Source organism: Scatophagus argus, chromosome 17 (genome assembly GCF_020382885.2).
Source record: "Scatophagus argus isolate fScaArg1 chromosome 17, fScaArg1.pri, whole genome shotgun sequence".
Lineage (NCBI taxonomy): Eukaryota > Metazoa > Chordata > Actinopteri > Scatophagidae > Scatophagus > Scatophagus argus.
Window position 1 is genome coordinate 21,797,527 of NC_058509.1, and position 23,097 is coordinate 21,820,623.

A 23,097-nucleotide genomic window follows, 5' to 3' on the forward strand; every position below is an offset into this window, starting at 1 on the left:
TCTTCGATCAATGACGTGTCATTTATCCATCACATTAAACAGATCTCTAAGAACGCCTTCTTTCACCTCCGTAATATTGCTAAGATTAGGAGCGTCCTCTCTCAGAGTGATGCTGAAAAACTTGTCCATGCTTACCCTTGAGCAAGGTACCTAACCCCCACTGCTCCCCGGGCGCTGCACGCGGTCGCCCACTGCCCCGGGTTTGCTGTGTGTGTGTGCACGTCACTTGGGTGGGTTAAATGCAGAGAACAAATTTCGTTGGAGTGAGTTCCCTCCAATGACAAGATATGTCACTTTCCTTCCTTTCCTTTCCTTTCATTACTTCTAGGCTGGACTACTGCAACTCACTATTGTCAGGATGTCCAAATTACTCTGTTAATAGCCTGCAGCTGATCCAGAATGCAGCAGCTAGAGTTTTAACAGGAATCAGTAAAAGGGATCACATCTCCCCCATCTTAGCTTCTCTTCACTGGCTTCCGGTAGAATTCAGAATAGACTTTAAAATTCTCCTACTTACATATAAGGCCCTAAATGGACTCGCCCCATCATACCTGCAGGATCTAATAGTCCCATATATTCCCAATAGATCACTCAGATCACAGAGTGCAGGTTTACTTACAGTTCCCAGAATTCAGAAAAGTAGAACGGGAGGACGAGCCTTTAGCTATCAGGCACCCCTGCTGTGGAACCAGTTGCCAATCTGGGTTCGACAGGCAGACACCACCTCCACTTTTAAGACTAAACTTAAAACCTTTCTGTTTAATAAAGCATATAGTTAGCCTCAAACAAAGTGTGTAGGGCTGGTAGGCATAGCTACACTCACCTCATGATATATAGCCACAGGTAGAATAGGTCTGACTAACTGTTAATCTTTAAATCTCTATCATAGCTAAGCTGCTATAGGCCTATGCTGCCGGGGGACACAAACATGATCCACCAAGCAGTTTCCCCTCCTCCTTCTCCACTTCTATCCTCTCCCCTCGTCAGATTAACATGCAGTTCATTATTTTATGTCACTAACTGTGTGTCCAGTTCTCCTTGTAGTTTTGTGTCTCTCCCTCCCTTTCTCTCTCTCTCTCTTTCTGCAGGTATCTCTCCATCCAGATCTTCATGTTGAACTGTAGCCGGCTCTATGACCAACCCAATGTCTACTGTTGACATCTGCCTGTCATTCCTCTGTGCACCGACTATCAGCGGGGTGGTTCTCCCTTGCAGGCCGAAATTGAACTGAATTGAATTGATAGGATAGCGGTTTTCAACAGCACATAAAAAATACATGAATGATACAGCAGTTCATTATAATTTCATTATTATAATTTCAGTCTTGTGAAATGTTAAAATCATATTGAGGTGGTATGGAAAGTGAAACTAAACAGTTGAGATTTTGTTTTACTTGTCTTTTTAATAATGTCGTTCTCATGTTGTTAACTGCTTTCCTGCCTGTACAACATCCATTGCACGTCTGCCCGTCCTGGGTGAGGGATCCCTCCTCTGTTGCTCACCCTGAGGTTTCTCCCATTTTTTCCTGTTAAAGGTTTTTCCGGGAGTTTTTCCTTAGTCGATGTGAGGGTCGAAGGGCAGAGGATGTTGCTGATGTTATGTTAAGCCCTTTGAGACAAACTGCTTGTAAAAATGGGCTATACAAATAAAGTTGTCGTCTTGTCTTGTCTTTTCTACCTTTGTTTTTAATGTGAAGACGAAATAAACTATTTCCTTCCTTGTGAAGGAAATGAGACAATAGGATGTAGATCAGTTATCTTTAACAGATAAACATAAACTGAACAAAAAGTAAATAATGTTTATTGAAAATCAATAAAAACATATAAACACATAGATGTTGACATCTGACAAAAAGTTCCTCATGTAATTTGGAGGTTTACTCAACACACAAACAAAACAATTTCTCAGTTAACCAAGCAGAATATTGTCATGAAAACAGTTTGTTTTGTGTGCTAAGGTTGTGGATATCTGTCTTAGAAATTTGTACAGTATAATCTCCATACAACCTTTACTGGCACTTCTGTTTTGGGCAGAAAGAAGAAAATTGTGCCATGGGTATATGGCAATAGCTTTATGTCACTGTCATATGTTAATAACTAATGCAGACACCAAGAGTGTTGACCATTTACCTTATATAAATAGGGATGATATAAGAGCTCCCTAAAAGTGAAGCCAAAATATCTTGATCGCCCTGAGTTTTTATGACCTGTAGTGACCTGGCAGTGGACCCGATTGGTGTTGGGCCTGGCGCCCAACACCAATCGGGTCCACTGCCACATCACTATTGTTGCAGTCTAATGCACAAAATGGCAGCACTCATATCTGGGATATTTTTGCTTCACTTTTGAACAGTGGTAAAGGTCTCGGTGTGCCTCAAATGAACTAGGTCATACTGTGTGTCACATGAAAAACCCGACATCTCCATCTGGTTGCATTCCATTGCTTATTGTGATTGTTCATTGTCTATGTTAAGTGCCATGGTCACAGGTTGTCATTTGTCAGTTTGATTACTTGTCAATGCAGGTCTTGACTATATAGACTATGTAGTATTGGGATTGGGCTATTTTTCAGGGGTTTGGATAAGGTCCCTTACTTCGAGTGAAGGGAAATCTTAACACCTCAACATACCAAGACATTTGAACAATGGCCCTTTTTTATTCTAGCATGACTGTAACCCAGAGCACATACAATTTATAATATAATACATATATTCACTCACCCATCCAAATAATTGAATTCAGGTGTTCCAATCACTTGGTGGCCACCATGGCCACAGGTGTATAAAATCAAGCACCTAGGCATGCAGATTGATTCTACAAACATTTGTGAAAGAATGGGCCACTCTCAGGAGCTCAGTAAATTCCAGTGTAGTACTGTGATGGGATGCCACCTGTGCAACAAGTCCAGTCGTGAAATTTCCTCTCTACTAAATATTCCACAGTCAACTGTCAGTGGTATTATAACAAAGTGGAAGCGACTGGGATTGAACTCAGCCACAAAGTGGTAGGATGCTGGGGCAAATAGTGCGCAGAGGTCGCCAACTTTCTGCAGAGTCAATCACTACAGATCTCCAAACTTCATGTGGCCTTCAGATTAGCTCAAGAGCAGTGCGTAGAGAGCTTCATGGAATGGGTTTCCATGGCCAAGCAGCTGCATCCAAGCCAGAGCAACGCAAAGTGTCAGATGCAGTGGTGTAAAGCACGTCATCACTGGACTAGACGCGTTCTCTGGAGTGACGCATCACGCCTCTCCATCTGGCAATCTGATGGACAAGTCTGGGTTTCGCGGTTGCCAGGAGAACGGTACTTGTCTCACTACACTGTGCCAAGTGTGAAGTTTGGTGGAGGGGGGATTATGGTGTGGGCTTGTTTTTTATGAGCTGGACTTGGCCCCTTAGTTCTAGTGAAAGAGATTTTGGACAATTCCATGATCTCAACTTTGTGCGAACAGTTTGAGGATGGCCCCTTCCTGTTCCAACATGACTGCGCACCAGTGCACAAAGCAAGGTCCATAAAGACATGGATGAGCGAGTTTGGTATGGAAGAACTAGACTGGCCTGCACAGAGCCCTCACCTCAAAACCCATCAAACGCCACTGGGATGAACTGGAAAAGTCCAACATTGTCTATACAATGTACTATTTGGGATCATCCCTGCAGTTTGGTCACATGCTTAAGATGAATTGGTGCACAGTGAAATGACTGTGTGGAGACCAACAAAGAAAAACATTGCTATACCAGGACCACAATGGCTGGGGGCGTATTGTTCCGGGACAGAGTTTGAGTCCTGAAGTGAAGTTTGAAATTTAAAGCTCTCATCATTCAGAAATCATTGCATCAATGATGCTAAACACCTTTGAAGGTCACATGGAATTTCTTCTTCAGTACTTATTTAAAGCATATATGTTCCTTAAATTCAACATGAATTTTTAAAATTCATTTATGTATTTAATAATTTGCAGAAACACAAATAATATCTAAATTGTAATAAGCATCACAGAACTAGCTCCTGATCACCAGGGTCGGGTGCTTCTATTTTCCTGCTTCTGCTTCACCAACTGGGCATTGTAGCAGTTCTCTCCTCCAGTCCACAACCAGCCTTGTCTGCTTCTGACACTCTCCTTCTTCAGCAGGTGTCTCTGATTGACCAATCTGCCACCTGCTTGACCCTGTGAACTATCCAACATCCTGATTTCTTCTGCAGCACCAAAGGCTTCAGTATGTCTATCCAGGTGTGTGTCTGTGCTGTCTAGAAAGGTCTGGCTGCAGATGTCATCGTTCTTGGATGCAGAGAGAGGTGCAAGTGGGAGAGGTTTGCACCTGGATGAAGGAGCATTATGGTACAGGGTCAGTGAAAGGAAGAGGGGATCTAGAGAATAAGGGGGCAAATACTAGCTAAAGGTTGAGATAAAAATTAACTGCATAATAACCCCATGTACAGACATGCACAACTGAAACACACTGTAAATCATCAACTCAACATGTCAACCCAAGAAGTCCTCCTAAATAAACAACAAAACAAGTATCTATGCCTTTAAAAAGGACCCATATAACCATGTGAAAATACTATAATTTATACCATATGAATATGATTTAGTTTTCTAGAGTTGACTGCAGCCATTCACCACCAAAGTTCTGAATTTCTCTGTTTTCCTGTGTTGCTCTGTGGTCCCTGAGTTTTCTGTGGTTCTATGTGTTATTTGGATTATTCTTTTTTTGGGGGATTCTTTATCTGAACTCCCAGTTGACTCTAGCTTGCCTTCTTCTGGTCCTTTTAAGTAAGTTCTACTTCTTCTTACTTCTAAATTCAGACAAAACTGAAGTTATTGTTCTGAGCCCTAAACACCATAGAAACAGATTATCCAATGATATAGCAATGCTAGATGGTTTATGGATTACTACCATTTAGTTATAATCTGTTTTAATTCTATTACTACTCTGTACAGCTGCTACCTTATTATTGTTACAAATATTTGGGAAATTTGGGTCCGACATTTTGTGACACAACATAAGAGTACGAACTGATCAAACAGCATAAACACCACACCAGAAACCTTTCAGCTTCATCAAACTCTTTCTAATCAAGGCGCCTTGATAGGTGAGCAGAACTAAATCATTTGGACTATCACGGAAAATAATCTGGTATTCGCCTCCCAGATCTCAAATGTGTTTCCACAGTTCGCACTTTTCGACAGATTAGTTGCTTCCCAGTAGCCTCCAGCTCTGCCAGCTAACATCCAGGATCCAGTCTGTGTTGGCTACCCATCAGACTGCCAGCCTTCCACCAGTTCCAGTTCCTGATTTGGCTAGTCACAGGCCTGTTAGTCTTCGGCCAGTTCCAGTTCCTGTGTGGGCATACCTCCAGCCTGCCTTTTAGCCCTTGAATTGGCGAGCATTCCAGCCTCAACACCTCAACACCAGTCCAGCCGCTCAGCCTGGTCTTCAGTCAATAGTCTGGCCAGTGCCAGCACCTGATTTTCAATCAGCAGCCTAGTCATCTGCTTTAGTCAGCTGCAACCATTAGAGGGGTTCCGCCTTTGCCACTGGCATCCAGCCAATTCTCAGCTTTGTCTGCCAGCCCCTGCTCTGTACCCAGGCTATCCAACTGAGGTCTCCTTCCTGGCCCCTGCTCTGTCCCCAGGCCATTCACCTGTTTTCCTGCCAGTGGATTATCCACCCAAGATACTGGTTGAACACATGAGCCAATGTGCTGGTCAGCTTTACTTCTCTTCAGTGTTCCTATGGCAGTCCTTCTCAAATAGTGGGGCGCGCCCCCCTGGGGAACATGCTTTTTTTGCCGTACTAGAATAAAGTGTAATTGCACATCCACTACAGTAGTTGGCAGTGGCGCTCTCATTGTCAGAGTGTGCGCAGGGAGTATTAGCTCTATGGTGTAGGGTTTTTTTGCACCGAGCAGGTGATATGAAGTGCAGTAAACGAACCCTTAAGAGACAACATGAAGAAATTTTTAACAGGGATGAAAAGAAAGGCGGAGAGAGACGAAGATAATGAGACAAAAGTAACTCACCCGAAAGCTAAGACGAGGAAATATGAAGAAGCATATGTAGCGCTTGGCTTGGCAGTGGGAGACGAGGAAAGACTGGTGTGTTTACTGTGTCTAAAAATGCTGGCAGCGGACAGCATGAAGCCAAATAAATTAAGGTGCCACTTGAAGACATTACATCCCAATGCTGATAAGCCGCTGGAGTTTTTTCAGCGAAAACGTGCCGAATCATTATATCATCTTGCTTTGTGAATGCTACTTCAGTAAACCAGCGAGCACTGTTAGTATCATATTATTACATATTATTATTACTATTATTCATAGTTGCAGTGGGGTGGGGGGGGGGGCACGAATTGTTTTCTTCTTGCTGGTGGGGGGGCGTAACAGAAAATAATTGAGAAGCACTGTCCTATGGGTGGCACAAATACAAACAGAAAAAGGGCCCTTGAAGGTTTGTAGGTCTTGGGGGAGCTCCCCAGTGAGTTCGTGTCAGAGTCCCTTGAACTGTTTGGTCAGAAAATGCTACAATTACAAATATACAGTGGTGTCTTTTTCTGACGACAGTCTCCTTTATGCTGCATTTCAGCCAAAAATGTCTGGATATATGATGCTCTGGTGTGTAAATACCTGCTTTGTGATATATGAATAATGGCCAACCTGTGTAAGTCTGTGTATCCCAGTGCGTATGAATGATCCCTCACTGGTCTCAGTTCTGAGGAGGCACAAGGTGCTAAGACATAAGAGAGGAGAGAAGAGCTGCTTTGCTGCATTGCACCTAACTCTAGTAATTCACTGACAATTCATTGACAGCATGTATGCCTTTACTCAAACAAATACATAAAAATACAAAACATTTAACCAGTTTTACATTAAATTATTATAATGGTTCAGTGATTTTTCTTTTTTGTCTGGGCATGGAAATGGAGCATTAAGGCCTGTTGAATAAATATCTGGACCATAATAATGAAGCATGGTGACTAGTATAAACTGTGATTAAGCATTCTTTTCAATATGACTGACATAGCCAGTAAAACTTACATGGAGGGGTCTAACAAGGTTATTAACTGCCATTATGTCCTCACTAAACCTTACCTGGCAAGAGTCTGTCCAACTGCCCAATAGCTTTGCTGTCCATGTGCCGACTGTATAGGCTGCATCTGGCAATTAGACCCTGTTGGCTGCCAGAGAAATGGTAACAGCGAGCAAGGAGGATGAAAAGAAAAATGAAAAGGAATACAAGAGGGGATGGAGGTGCAAGCAATGGGATAGTTAGGAAAGGCAACAGTAAGAAAGAAAAGAGGAAAAAAGGAAAGGAAAGGGGAAAAAAGGACATCATTACAAAATTGAGTAAAAAACAAAGAAGAACGGAACAGAATTGAAGATGAAAATGCATACATGATGTACAAATAAAATGAAATGCATAAAAAATAAAAATCCACAAAATGGAAATAGGGCTTTAGAATAGAAGGTCCAACCAGTTTGTCTGGCCAACACTAATTCTTATGTAACCGTTGTATGACAAAAGGCAATCTCACATGTTCAATTTTGTGGCATATAGTTTAATGGGTTCTACAAAAGGGCAAGCAGATAAAAACAGAGCCATCATGGTCCCCTCTGCTTGATAGATAACAACTACATTTTAAAAAGGCTTAAGGTAGCCTGTCACTGTCCCCTTGTATGAGTCAAATATTCATTTAAACAACAGAAGGCTTTACACATGTCACAGAAACAGGCTATCTATCAATTTAAGACACCCTCGCCATTCCTTTAAAAGAGTAGAGGCAATGGTGCCATTCAGAGGCTGGTCAATGGGAGCCCAGCTGGGATCTATTGAGGGAACTATCAAAGTATTACCACAAAATGATAGTAGTGACATGATGAGATGGATTACACAGAATTATTCAGGAGTATAAGAAAAAAAATGGGGTGTAATGAGTGGAAAAAGGGATTGGGGGGAAGCAAGAGAAAGAGGCAGTCTTTAGAAAGCTGTGGTTAGGACTCCATCCTTGTGCTAGATAAAGAAACTAAGAGCAAATCGGGCACTGACACCAACCTTCATGCTTGGTATCATGGAGGCTTCTATGTACAACATCTCTCTCTTACTACAAGTAATCATTCAGAACTGTTATTTAAAATAACTACAGATCAGTAACCCAGACTCAGAAGAGGCCTATAGGAGGAGGCCGATATCATAACTGAATAAGGCTTTAACAGATGAATTAATATGTGGGTGCTTGGTATTAGACAATCCCTGATGCACCCTTGGACCATACCAGCTATGAAGTCACATCTGCTAATAAACTTTCAATGAACCATTTTGTGCCAAGTTTAAACGTGTTTCCGAGTTTCAGAGCTGTTCTCTCTAATACCCCTAAAAGCTAAAAAGCAAAAGTAATACTATATTTAATATTAATAAAATTACTTACATTTCTTAGTTTCTTACCCAGTGTAGGGAGTAACACCAAAACAAATCACAGCATGATGTATCAGTGTATTTAATATATACAAACTACAACTACTTGACATTTTGTGAGAAATAAATTGTGGTTAGTAGATAACATGAACAACAATTATACCGCTATCATGTAATATATATCGTGAAATTTACTGAAATCCTGAGGGTAACTGAAAGACAAATTTATGATGTAAAAGCTTAGTGACATCGAGTTCAAGACATCATATATTTAATTTGAATAAATGAATCAAATGAGAATAATTCCATACATACATTTGAGATATTATATGAATCTCTGTTATACAAATCACTATTTTTAATTGATTAGGGGAGTCTACTAAGTTCAAAAAGGCCTCATGCCCTGCAGTTAAAGAGTTTAACGTGAGCAGGACAGTATGTGTTGGATGGTGTTATGGTAAGTATTAAAACAAGAGAAAAATATGAGTCTGAAAAGTCCAGCAGGAGTGTGTACAATGTATTATTACAAATTATAAACATTGCATGAATTTGAACTCCTCTGTGTCTGAAAGGCATGGTATCTTTTTATAGAACTTTAAACCCATATTGAGCACATATGGTAATACACATGGCTGCACAACAGTATTCAGCCAAATGAGCCATGATTTGAAATATTATAATTTATAAAATTGAATGTAAAATTATTCAGTGACTTGAGCCATAATTTGTAAAAGCTTTCAACAACAATCCATTATCATGATCAATGCAATTTATTCAAAATTACTGAATAAAGCTACATGTGCTTGAATGTCTTTGCACTTTTTTCTCACTTGTTTTACTTTCTTTATCTCTTTTTTTTAAAATTGTATCTATTATTATTATGTACAATGACACAAAATTTTGTTGAGTATTCCATATACAATATTGTACATGGAGAGGTTGACAATAAATTTTACCTGAAACGTTTAATCTTAAACATTTAAATTTTATGCCTAAAATCCACTGAATATTCTGGGATAGTTTAACAATTAAATGACAGTAGAAACAGTGAAACAATTACACTTGTGTAGGATCATAAACTCATACGTCCTTGACAAAGCATGACAGCATTATCTACCCTCAGTGATATCTGTACCTGGAGTAACAACACATTTGTCTACAATAACAGTAACAGAGAAATATCTGCCCTGTGGGCAAAAATATTAAGTCAAGTCACTGCATAGATTGCACTTCCACTTGACTGACTCCCATATACCCACAGACTCTCATCAAAAGTCCCATTAAAGATGATCCATTGTCATACATACAGTATTACATTTTAACATCTGGATGTGTATTGCTTCTTACCTGGTGCGTCTTGCCCTGCAGCGATCAATGAGTGGGCTCTGTGGGCTCTGATCCCTGTTCCCCCCAATGATAGAAGCTGGGGCGGCTCGAGGGGGTGCCCTGCTTGGAGAGGATCCCATGCTGAGGGAGTGTGAGCACTGGGAGGATACCAATTTCTGGGGGGAGTAAGGAGGAGCAAACGGCCAGGGAAGAGCCCTCTCCTCCTGACGTACCGCTGGACAGAAAATAATTCTATATTTCTTCATATGTGGTGCAGTGGTTAGCACTGTCGCCTCATAGCAAGAGTGTTCCAGGTTCGAATCCCAGTCTGGGCCCTTCTATGTGGAGTTTGTATGTTCTCCCTGTGCCTGCGTGGGTTTTCTCCGGGTACTCCGGCTTCCTCCCACAATACCAAAAACATGCACATGAAGTTAATTGGCTACTCTAAATTGCCCTTAGATGTGTGTGTGAGAGTGTGAGGTTGTCTGTCTTTGTGTGTTGGCCCTGCGATTGACTGGTGACCAGTCCATGGTGTACCCCGCCTCTCGCCCGTAGTGAGACGGGATAGGCTCCAGCTCCCCCGCGACCCTGACGGATAAGCGGTATAGAAAATGGATGGATGGATGGATTTCTTCATATGTAAATTTAAAATGATGAAAAAAGTACCAAATGTCACAATAGAACATGGAAATTGCATGTTCATGGCTAATGATTTTATTGACTTAAATTGCCACCCTTTTCTTCTTGGAAAAACTGCTGACTGCCATATGAATAGTTCACAGAGACTGTTATGTACACTCACACATTTGTTTATAATTCCCCCATGTCTGTTAAATACTCACCCTGATGACACCATTTGTTTTTGTTTATTTTTCAGACATACAGTGATAAAGAATTTCCCTTCGGGGATAAATAAAGGAGTTCTGATTCTGATTCTGATAACAATATTACAGCCCCAATAATAATAGTAGTAATAGTAATAATCTACATTCTAATTGTAGTTCTTTAATGAGATATTCAGCCCTAAAGAATTGTAATTTCACTTCGACTTGTTCAATTTTAATGTAAGCTGCATATCATTGGATTGTGGGAGGAGGCCAGAGTACCCAGATGGAACCCACACAGACATGAGGAGAACATGTAAACTCCACATTGAAAGGCCCTTGCTCGGGCTTGAACCAGGAACACTCTTGCTGTGAGGCAACAATGCTAACCTTGCTAAGAACATGCGAGGAAAAATATAATCAATTTTTATCTATTAATGAGTATGAACAGAAGCCAAGAGACTGTTTACCTTCTCTCTCCATTGAAGAGTAGGGTTTGATCTCTCCATCTGGCTTTTTTAGGGGAACCTTTCTCAACTGGGCTGCTGTGAAGGAGAACACACTAAGAGCAGAATCAAAAAAGAACATGATGGGATTTTCCTCTCTCACCTGCAAAACAACATTACATACAGTCCTTTACATTTCAACAATAACAACATCTCCTCTGCCAGAGCTGTAGAATTATCTACTGGTGAAGGCTGAAATTCTGCTTATGAAAGCTAAAAGAGAGGATAAATCCTAAAACTGAATTCCCTTAGTGGTCCTGAGATTTTCAGGGAAGCAAAATCTCTCCCAAAACTTGAAACTAAGACTGGATTAAGTGTCATCAAGCCAAAATGCTCCTGACAATAACTCTCAAAGATTCAACAAACGTCCACTACTGAAGATACTGTCACTGTATTTTGGATCACTTGACTAACATAGCCAAAGTGATCCATTCTGCTTACAGTCACTACAACACATTTCCATATGTACCAAGCAGTACCAAGACTCAACAAGTAAAACATACTCCATTACCTCATAATGGCACAGACAGGCCAATAAAAAGCAATAAAAAAAGAAACTGAGAATTACTATGTAATAATAACACATTTTTAACACAATTTACAGACATCAACTGTCATAAATATTTTACTTGTCCTTAATTATTTGTATTACTTTTATAGTTTATTAATTGATTTCAAATTTGTCTAGACTAGTCTAGATATATACAGACAGAATTTATGTTGAAAAAGGGCACTAGCACGTTGAGAGTTAAAACAAGAGCTAACTCGCTTGTAGAAGTAAAATGCAAGCTGCGCCCCTCCCCTCATCCCACCACTTCCTGCAAAAGTACCAGTTAAAGTAGGTCTTACAACAGCTATTACAACTAAAATGACAAGGTGCCTTATGAATATACAACAGACAAGTAAAGTGAATCAAGGGCCCAGACCAGGATTCAAACCTGGAACCCTCTTGCTATGAGGCGACAGTGCTAACCACTGCACCACCGTGCTGCCCATGAAACATACATATATATATATATATACATACATATATATATAAATTATTTCTTAAATCTTTCTCTTTTCACTCTTTTCAGCTGGGGCTAGGTTGGGCTAAGGTTCACCATTTTGAAAAATACATGATTATATAAATTGTACAAAAAATCTATTCCTATTGTACATGGGCTTGCTTTCTCATCCTGCAGTAATCTGTTATTAATACTCTCTCTCAGCAGATGGCTGCCCACCTAGACCCAGGGTCTACTCTGAGGTTTCTGTTTTCTACATGGAAGTTTTTTATCACCACTCACACCAAGTGCTTGCTCATGGGGGATTGTTGGTCTCTGTATTAAAGACTAAATTAAAAAGCAAAATGCAAAAATGCAGTGTAGAAAAATACTTTACAAAATGCAGTGTAGAATCTGGCCTTGTTATCTTCTTAACAATGATTTACACTGAATACATTGTTGTGGCTTACCGAAAACTGACTGTTACTCACGATCCCTTTAATTTGCTTTCAACGAAATGAAGACATTTAGAGAAACTGGAGGCTCAGGAAACAGGCAGGTATTCTCTTCTCAGTCATGTGGTTTGAGGGGTTTTTTTTTCCATTCTACCCACACTGCGGGAGCTACAAATGTTGAAATCATCATAGTTCTTTGAAGTTTGGAGGGACTTTTTTGGCTCCTGCTTCATAAAACCGGTGTAGAAGATTAGCTGTGTAAATAACAGCTTGTGAGAGTACATCACCTTAAGATTTCAGTATTTCTATTGGCACTGCAAATTCAAACAGAAAAAATGGCCTTTGAGTATATGTAGTTCTCAGGGGAGCTTCCCAGTGGGCAGTTACCCTCAGAGAGTCCACAGAAATGATTTGCACAAAAACACACATACGGCACATGACATACATTGTGCCAAGGCAAATACCGTTAAATCAAGTAATGGCAAAGAGGAACTGACACCACCTGAGAAATTGTAAGAAAATAAGTGAGTCCAAGAGCATCATGCATATATTATGGAACTATTTTGAGACCAAGGAAGGGGGTCAAGGTGCTGGAGATATATGCCAAAAATAAAAGAGACAGAAAAGTACATAAAGCTGTAAATCCCGATTCATCAGAGAATTGTAAGGCAAGCCTGGGAGGGTTTGGCACACCAAAAGATTTCTTTATATGCCACATAGCTGTGCAACAAAAAAAGGATGACTTTATAGTGATACCGAAAACAATCAACTCACTTTAATACTGCAGTATGCAAAATATGTTACATATTGGAATGTGACATAGTCCCAAAACTATGTGGATGTTCTGGCCTTGTACAGCTTCTTTATCTAAGCCAAAGGTAAGCAGCTTTAGGTTTGATAAAGAAATACCAAGAATGCCAACCAAGCACAGTTTCAGCTGCTAAAGATGTCATGTTTAAAGCCAACCATTTACTCACATGTCATTGCTCATATGACCACATAAAATGGAAATAATTACATAACCCTTTTCACAGCAACAAAAAAACAGCAATGGGATCACTATGGTTAACACGTTACCTGATTTGTTGTGGAAGAAGCCCTCAAACACCACAAAGTTATTTACCTAGGCAGAATAAAATGAAAAAGAACTAAATTTGCTCATAATAAATGATACAGAAATACAGATTGTTATCGTTTTGTGTCTGTCTGTAACCCTGTGTTCAGCCAAGTTTCCCCTGCCTTTTTTGTGACATTAGATGGTTTTATGGAGTGTATAGTTCACCAAGTTTGCTGTACAAGTATACCTAAACAGGGGGCCTCCTGTGAATTACAGAACAGACAGACACACTGGAAACAGTGTAGGCCACCAAAAATAATCTAATCTGATCCTGATCAGAGTCCTTTAATATCAGATAGCTGCTGATACCGAGTCCAATTCGATACATGCTGTACAATTACCTAAACCATAAACTAATAAGAATGTATCCATTGATTACTCTTCTATGCACCTTTAGATCACATTTCTGTATAAATGAGCCTCATTGCAAAAAAGTCCACTCATAGCCATATGCAGTAAGTATGAGCGGCTTCAGGCAGCTGGTGGTAACTGAAGCACATTTATAAGCATGATGAGGGGAGTTTACTAAAGAAAAGATTTTTAGACTGTCAGATTAAAGAAAATGTCACTTTCTTTGGGTCTCCCAAGGAAAACTAATATTTGGAGAGATAACATATGAAGAACTGTAAGTGTGATTTTTTTTTTTTATTGTAGAATGGAACTACCTGTTCACACGTATTGGTAGTGTGAGTAAAAAAAAAAAAACTCCAAAAAAAGCGGCGACTGTACCTGAGGAACACTTTGTGTCAAGCAGTAATGCTTTGCCAGGAAAGACAGGAATTTGGGTGAGGGTCTGTCATAAGCCATCAGAACTGGCTCCAAATTCTTGTGCTACAGTAGAGAAACGAGAAGAGATCCAGTCACTCTTCAAGACCACATCACCTATACCACGGGTATTAATTATCACTTAAATTATTAAATTATTACAGGTTTTTACATTATCCCAAAATTTCCTTTTTTCTCTGTAAAGTTGTGGAGTGCAAATTATTTTGGCCATCTAGTGTTTCTGAAGTCCCCTTTCTGTGTTTTTTGTAATGATGAATGTAGGTGACTGGCAGTTGTGGAAATCTAAAGTATTGGATGGATATGAGACTTAGATTTATTCATTAGTAAAAACGACTATCAAAAAGTTGGCAAATCAGTCTGTAAAGTGGGTATTATCATCAGCTTCGACCATCATAGAGGGGTTTTGGACATTATTAGGCAATCAAATAAGTCATCTGAAGCATACTGATGACTAGAATGTATTCAGTTCAGTTATTTTTATGAGTATCATAGCAGTTAATGTTGCTATGCATCTCTCTCAACAGCTTCACATGCATATTTGCAAGTAGAGAAAATACATCTGGCACCAACCTCCCTTTGTCACAACAACATTCCTCAATAAAAGGTTTAGCTTGGCAAGCAATCAAGCCTACAGATGATGCATGTTTTGAACTGAAGCGTTCCAGTAATTTTCTAGCAATTATTCCCAGGAAGAGGAATGCTTTACCTGCAACATAAAATCAAACAGCTCCAGCCCATAGCCATGTCGCTGCAAGTTCTCTGCTACGTAGAAGTCCAAAATACACAGTGGCTCTGCCTCTATGTGTACACCCTGTAGGTTCTGAAGAAGGAATACAACAAACATATAATTTCAGCTTATAAAAAAAGGTCAAACAGACATAAAATCGGTGACACAAAAGTATAGCCGACCTAAATTAAGTTTACTCACAAGCAGAAATAGCTTCTTGTAGCCAACCTTGAGAAATCCCACAACCACACCTCGTCCTCTGTATGTAGGGAAAGCAGAGTTTGGTCAGGATGGGGGAAGGTGTAAAAGTTGTCAAGAAGGTGTGAGGCAAGGTGCTGTCATGAGCATTAAACAGTGTTTAGTAACATTGTTTAGTAACTCTCAGCCCTACAATACATGCACTGCAACCACATTATGACACGACAGCTGATGAACTGACAGATCCAGCAGAAGAAGACCAGCTCAGTCAATCAAGAGACAAACAGTTAAAGTGTGTGTGTGTGTGTGTGTGTGTGTGTGTGTGTGTGTGTATAATGAGTTAAGTTAAGGGAAGGATGTGAAACGTACCCATTGCTCTCTCCGTCCTTCAGCAGGTAGAGCTGATGGTTCTGGGACTGCAGCTTTAAAGCACTTGTAATAGGTGCAGTAAGCTGTTGGGCCTGTCGATAACAACAATAAACACTGACAAACCAGTAGAAATAATACTATTACAAAAGGCTAGATGCCATTTCAAAATTTTTAGTACTATTACATATACAAATCAATACTGTATGTATATGTACATACATATATGTAATACTGTAATGTTGACAATACAGAATTTCCCATCCATTAATTTATTTGTGGCCACCACATATTAATGCTCTGTATTTGGAGCCGTGTGGCCCTCTCTATCCGTATCTCTCTCTGTCTCTCTCTCTCTCTTTCAAACACATGATGTGTTTCTCACCTAAATGGGAACCCATTTTTTATTTTATTTTTTTTTCAGTCCAAGAGAATAGTTCCATCTGTGACTAATTAGCAGTGGGCAATCTCCAGTGGCTCTACCCCTCCTATCTACTGACAATTGTACAGACTGTGTTGTAACCTTGTGGCCAATGTGAGATAAGACAGATAATAAAACCCTTCAGTGGGAAACTTTACATGTAATGTAGACCTATACTTGTACTGTTGTTTTAACAAGTACATACACACATCCTAATAAACAAATACACCCCCCCATACATACATACATGTATGCATGTATGTATGACACTCTTAGACACCTAATTTATAAAAAGCTAAAATTAAGCCATTTATTCAGACTATCAGGGAAAAGGTGAAATATATTAAAAATAAACATATTGAAATATATTATACTGTAATTCAAGAGCATGCTGCTCTTCTCCCTTTCATCTTGTGCTTTGTCCAAGCAGCCAGTAAATGGCATGTGGGGCGGGCCAGGACACTGCTCGTAGCAGGAGTGGGAGTTCAGTTCAGTTTTAGTTTTAGTTGGTCAGTACAGCTAGAATGAAACTCTTCTAAAACTATGTAAGTACTATAGCTTACAAAAATACTATATATACAGTGGTGGAAATACTTATTTGATCTCCTACTGATTTTGTAAACTTACCAGTCCATAATTTTATGGTTGATTTATTTTAACAGAGACAGACAGAATATTAGCAAAAAATCCATGAAAAACATTAAATAAGGGTTATAAATTGATTTGTATTTGATCGAGTGAAATAAGTATTTGATCCTCAAGAAAAAGGTGACTTAGTACTTGGTGGAGAATCCCTTGTTGGCAAGCACAGAGGTCAGACATTTCTTGTAGTCGGTCACCAGATTTGCACACATCTCAGGAGGGATTTTGGTCCACTCCTCTTTACAGATACTCTCCAAATCCTGAAGGTTTCAAGGCTGTCGCTTGGCAATTCAAAGTTCTATGATTCTATGGTACATGGCCCCATTCACCCCTCAATGGGGTGGAGTCTTCCTGTACCCTTAGCAGAATAAGAACCCCAAAGCAGAATGTTTCCACCTCTATGTCTGACAGTGGGGATGGAGTTCTTGGGGTCATATTCAGCATCTCTCTGCCTCCAAACACAGCGAGTCGAGTTGATGTGTGTGCAGAGAGAGTGCAATGTGTAGAAGTTTCTGTTTCCATGGTGCGCTATACTTGACTTAAACATACACTACACAAACAACTAAATAACTAAAATAAATGAACTAAAATAAATTTACCATCATAAACATTCTCCCACTACAGAGACTCACCTTTGCTGAGGCTCTCCCGAGTTCATCAATAACTGTGGCTATGCAGGCTTGAAGATCTGGCCTCCAAAGACACAATAGAGTAGAATATTTTTAAGGCAAGCAGTGGCTGAATGAAGCATTATTGCCAAATAGCAAAGAGAAGGTCTCTACGTTTCTAAAGGTTTCATCTAGAGGCTCCATATCTTTCCCACAGTACAACTACACGCAGGACTCTAGATGACCCATGGGCGTGAATGTGTCTGTATATTAACTCTGTTTTTACACAGACCAGGGTATTCCACTGTTCTCTGCTCAACGCCGACTAAAGCAGCCCCACTGACATTAGTGGAAATTAAAACGCAGCCTGGAGTCATTGTCTTAATATTGTTATGTTTTTTATTAAGTAAAAAAAAAAAAAAAACATCCGGCACCAAGCAAAGGTTTTATCAAAGCATCTGGAAAGCATTTAACATACGGACTTAATTTGACTTATTTTTTAATGAGGAGCTACATCTTTTCAAAAGACAAGCTCTAGAGAAGGTACCGTAACGTTATGGTTGTAACGTAAGTAACAACGAAGAGAAACGGAAAATTCCATGTTTAAACTTACCTTCCTGCTGATTTACGACCAGCAACAAGGGCCTGGTCCAAGATAGAGATCCTCTCGGAGAATAACTGGTTAATATCAAATGGAAACTCCATAATACCTCTCAAAGAAATTGGCCGGGTAGTTAAAATATCTAGCAGAGGAAATACAGCCAACCCCAGTGGTAGGTTTCAAGCAGGTGGTCAGTTAATTAACGGGATTGGCTATTGGTTATTTTACAAACCAAAATGATTCGTTAGCGCAAAAACAAGAGTTACCTAGCCTTTAGCTGCCCGAAGACAGCAGCACTTAACCATTACAGCGGCCGAATTTGAGACACACTGTTTTAAATTCAATAATAGCCTCCTTCTATGTACACGGTCACCACAACTGCCTCCCCACTATGTTTCTATTGTTGTGAATTAATCCCTGACAACGTTTGTGTTGCAGGGATGTGTATAGGAGACAAATTCTTCTTCGTCGCCGGCATCCTTTTGTTCCTGGCTGCTGCCCTCCCATATATGCGCCACCCCCTGCTCTGGAGCTTTAGACAATGCACTTAAAATCTAAATATCTAACTTTAACTTAAGTTAACGATATTGCATTTTACGAGAACTATCATCATTAATATCAAAATTGTTGTTATCCCACACAGAAAGGAAATACATAAACATATTTCCAAATATATGCAGAGTATGCAAAATATATGTTGCATGTATGCCATATTTAGAATCATATATTTGCATGTATGAGGATATATAGGAAATATATGTGTCATATATGACTTATATATATCCACATATATGCCACAGTCAGGTGCATATATGTCATACATAATGCCTTATGTATAGCTCATATATGTCTGACATTTTGCATATATGTCATACATAATGCCTATATCTCACTTTATTTGCAAATGATGTAAAGTGCATATATGTTCAAACAAAATGTATTTATGATTGTACTTATTTTAATTCAATGCAGGTTGAGGTTTGCAGAAGAAAATTTTATGTATAAGACAATAGCTTTTGATTGTTTTATTGCATGCAGCAGTTTTTAAAGTGGCCTCACGCTCTATCATCTATCACCAACTCGATCCACATTGCGGCGACGGGCGAACTACCGACTCATAAAGCCAAACCGAGACACCTGGTTTAGAAGGCTATAGGGCTCGAAAGTGTGACGTAGCAGAGTGGGAAAACCTCAATGCATTGTGGGCTTTGCGGGCAACTGAAAAGTGTGTTTACGCTGACTGCATGCGTGACGCTGCTCTTGTGCTCTGTTGTTTTGTTTAAACAAGTTAAAACATGTTGCAAACGTGTTGTGTCGTTAATCGTTCACATGATCGCTTCGGTAAAGAAAAAACGATGGGCTGAGATTTTTCTCATTTCCAACGTGGAAGCAAAGCTGATACCTGCTGATCCTGGTATCTCCATGCAACTGGCCACTGTTTACATTCATAAAAGTTTTTCCTCTTTTTTGCTGGAATTTTGCCACATCACGGCCTAACAAAATTAGTTCATTACAGTAAGTGTACTTTAGAATTTTTATACAACCTAAGATCATAGTGTTGTCATATATTCCCATCAGTGTATGATAAAAAATATTTTAAAAAATGGAAAATTGAAACTCTCATACATAACTGTTGACAATGACTGTTACCTTTGTCAAAATATGTCTTAATTGTTGATGACACTATGTCAGAGATCTGTGGATCTAAGGTAATTTCTGAGTCAGCAGTTTGTGGTTATTTGAATTTAATTATACACAGATACAAACACACATAGCATGTTATATAACATGTTTAGGTTAATTGGTGACTCTAAATTGCATGTATGTGTGCATGTGAGTGTTGCATATTGGATAGCGATGATGTGAAGATGTTGAAGGAGATCTCCGCTGACACTGTCTTGCTTGTATAAAAAGTTTATTACAAGGTACATGCATGTGAGTGGATCCAGGCCAAATGAGGACCACACCACTGAAAAATCTCTAGTCCAATGCTTATATAGATTAAATGTTTACCTAAAGACAAAAGTAGGATACATCTGACCTTTCCAATCACCAAAAAATGTGGGAGAAAGACCATCTACCTCTTTCCCATATACCTTTGTAGCTGAAATCATGTTTACTAAGGGGCCCCAGGAAAGCATCATGCACTAGTCTACAAATACCAGAGAAACATCAATCATACTAATCTCCAGATACTACATGAGCTTTAATGGTTTGTTTGTTTATACATCAGTCCTGTGTTGAACTGGCTGAATTGTATGGGGTGTACCCTGCCTCTCGACCAGGGTCAGCTGGACTACGGTGGACAAATATTAGAAATAGGTGTCTATATGATGTGCTCCGAAGCAGCTTCACAGAGTACAACCTAAAAGCAAACAATAGCGCTGAGTTACTACATTTGGCCAATAGAATGTTTAGCATCCAGAGTTGCCACATGATGGTGCTGCAAGCAAACGCTGTAATCTGAGTCCTGACAGAGGAAGAGTGACACAACTGGCAGCTGAGTAGGTATTTTTTCATCACCTGATGACAAATTCCCACAAAATTTACTTCCATGCAATTTATACATTTTTTTTGTTTATTATTTAGCTATGATTTTTTTCATAACAAAACAATATGTCAAAATGTACATATACTGTAGATCTAGTAGTAGTGGTACTGGTATCAGTAGTAACAGGAAGCTAGTACAGATGACATTAAGAAAACAGAATGAATGAGTGTAGAAATCTAATTATTACAGATTTTTTTCAAAAGGACACAGGGGCTCCATCAATGGTTGATGTGATTCTTACTTCACATTCAACAGATCCCAACCAAACCTATACTAGTATAGAGCTATTTTGGAGCTGTTAGACATCCCTCTCTACCAATATCATATAAACATCAACTCTGTAGAGTTTCACACGGTTGCAGAATCTAGCCTATGACAAGGAACAATGAAGCTGTTTTGGAGAATCATGGTGGAATAACACTTTACTATTGCACTTGATGTTGCTTTTCCATTCATTTGTCACCAAGCTGTTGTTAAATGTGAGTAGAATATGTAGTACCTGTAGGTTTAATCACTCTAATAGTATTTCAATAGTACCTCTGATATTAGTTTGGCAAGTCAAGGCAACTTTGTACTGTATATTTTTGAAGCCAGGGCACCAGAAGATCGGGTTTGCTGAGTCAGTGGTCTTTTTTAAAATTCCTTTTTAAAAAATACTTTTATCAGAGAGTTTTTCCCAGGCCTGCCATGCCCAGGACCCCCTGCAGTTTGCCTATCAGGCAAAGGTAGGAGTGGACGACGCCATCCTGTACCTGCTGCACAAGGCCCACTTTCGCCTTGACAATGGAAGCAGTGCTGTGAGGATCATGTTCTTCCACTTCTCCAGCGCTTTCAACACCATCCAGCCCATCCTCCTGAGAGACAAGCTGCACAACATGAGAGTGGAACCACACCGGATCTCCTGGATCGAGGATTACCTCTCAGAGAGACCGCCGTTTGTTAAGCTGGGTGACTGCACATCTGACACCCTGCTGAGCATCACCGGAACACCTCAGGGCACAGTGCTTGCCCCGGTCCTGTTCACACTCTATACATCTGATTTCCAGTACCAGTTGGTGATAATGGGATGCATTGAGGATGAACAGGAGCGGGAGTACAGGAGCCTGGTGAGGGACTTCGCTGAATGGTACAGGGCTAACAAGCTGCAACTCAACACATCCAAAACCAAGGAGTTGGTGGTTGACTTCAGGAGGAACAGACCCCATCCCACACCAGTCTCCATCGAGGGCATGGAGGTGGAGGTGGTCAGGATGTTCAAGTACCTGGGTCTGCAGTTGGATGACAGAATGACTGGTCAGTGAACACAGACACCATCCACAGTCGTCTGTATTTCCTAAGCAGGCTGAGGTTCTTTAACACATGCAAAAAACTGCTGCTGATGTTCTACCAGACTGTGGTGGCCAGTGTCCTCTTCTATGCTGTGGTGTGCTGGGGAGGCAGTATCAAGAAGACAGACGCAACACGGCTGGACAGACTGGTGCGGAGGGCAGGATCTGTGGTGGGCACAGAGCTGGACTCTGTAGTGTTAGTAGCAGAAAAACAGACCATAGACCAAGATCCTGTCCATACTGGACAATGCCTCCCACCCTCTACACAGGACTCTGAGGAGTCTGAGGAGTGTGTTCAGCACCAGGCTGCTGTCTCTGACCTGCTCCACAAACAGACTCAGGAGCTCGTTTGTTCCCCTGGCCATTGGACTCTACAATACATCTCTGGGTACTCAGGGGTCACGATCCCAGCAACAGTCCATGCCTGAGTTACATCAGGCTTAAAAAAATCAAATTTATTTTTTAGACATTTATTCCACTATGCACCTTACCTTATGTTTTGCACAATTAAGCTGCACTTTATAACTCATTTCTGAGTAACAATCTGTTTACATATGTTTACACTGTGGCTTTTTAGTCTCTTGTTTTATACACACAGTCAATCTGGTCAACCTGCTTTCTCTGCACTCTGTTGTACATATGTTAGTTTATTTAATATGTTTAGTCTATTTTTCCCACTAACAGTTAGGCTTTGTTTGGTTGTTTGTTTGCTTACTTTTGACTAACCTACACTGCTGTGATGGGTTATTGGATGCTTGAATTTCCCTCGGGATCAACAAAGTATCTATCTATCTATCTATCTATCTATCTATCTATCTATCTATCTATCTATCTGTCTATCTTTCCTGATTTCAGTTGAGTTTTAATGTTTTTGTCTGTTTTATTTGTTCTTTTTCATCTGTGTTCTTGTTTTTATATTTTCAGTTTATTAATCTATTTTAACCTGATGATTTTATGACTTAAAAACACAAAATACAAAAAAAACGTTGCCCATCAACTTTATTTCTGAGTCATATACTTGGCCACCTGATACAACAATCCAATATTTACTCTCATTTTAGGTCTGGCTTGGTCTCCACCACATCCTGACAAAATATTGGTATATCTCTATCTCTGCACATTCTGCATGCTCACTAGGTAGCATAATGCTAATTTTAGAAATACTGATGTCAAGTCCATTCAGCGCATTTGAAAATGCTCTAAATTATTAGAATATTTTCAAATAAACAGCTGCTTAAAA

General features: G+C 39.8%; 1 protein-coding gene across 9 annotated transcripts; it reads right to left on the reverse strand.

The window, feature by feature from the left end:
* Positions 1-2,245: 2,245 nt before the first annotated feature.
* On the reverse strand, positions 2,246-18,506 carry atat1 (alpha tubulin acetyltransferase 1). Of its 9 annotated transcripts, none has more exons than XM_046417969.1 (12): positions 17,991-18,497; positions 17,402-17,462; positions 15,710-15,801; positions 15,344-15,401; positions 15,122-15,235; positions 14,359-14,460; positions 13,590-13,635; positions 11,036-11,110; positions 9,763-9,976; positions 7,095-7,180; positions 6,660-6,714; positions 2,246-4,318 (listed from the first exon to the last, which is right to left on the reverse strand). In XM_046417969.1, exons 1-12 carry the CDS (start codon positions 18,080-18,082, stop codon positions 4,012-4,014), a joined length of 1,302 nt encoding a protein of 433 aa, XP_046273925.1. In that variant the 5' UTR covers positions 18,083-18,497; the 3' UTR covers positions 2,246-4,011. The 9 variants fall into 9 exon arrangements, 6 of the variants coding, with proteins under 6 accessions (XP_046273925.1, XP_046273923.1, XP_046273922.1 ...); XM_046417967.1 differs by having other exon boundaries at positions 6,660-6,732; positions 11,036-11,107; positions 17,991-18,496; XM_046417966.1 differs by having other exon boundaries at positions 6,660-6,732; positions 17,991-18,496.
* Between the last annotated feature and the right edge of the window lie 4,591 nt (positions 18,507-23,097).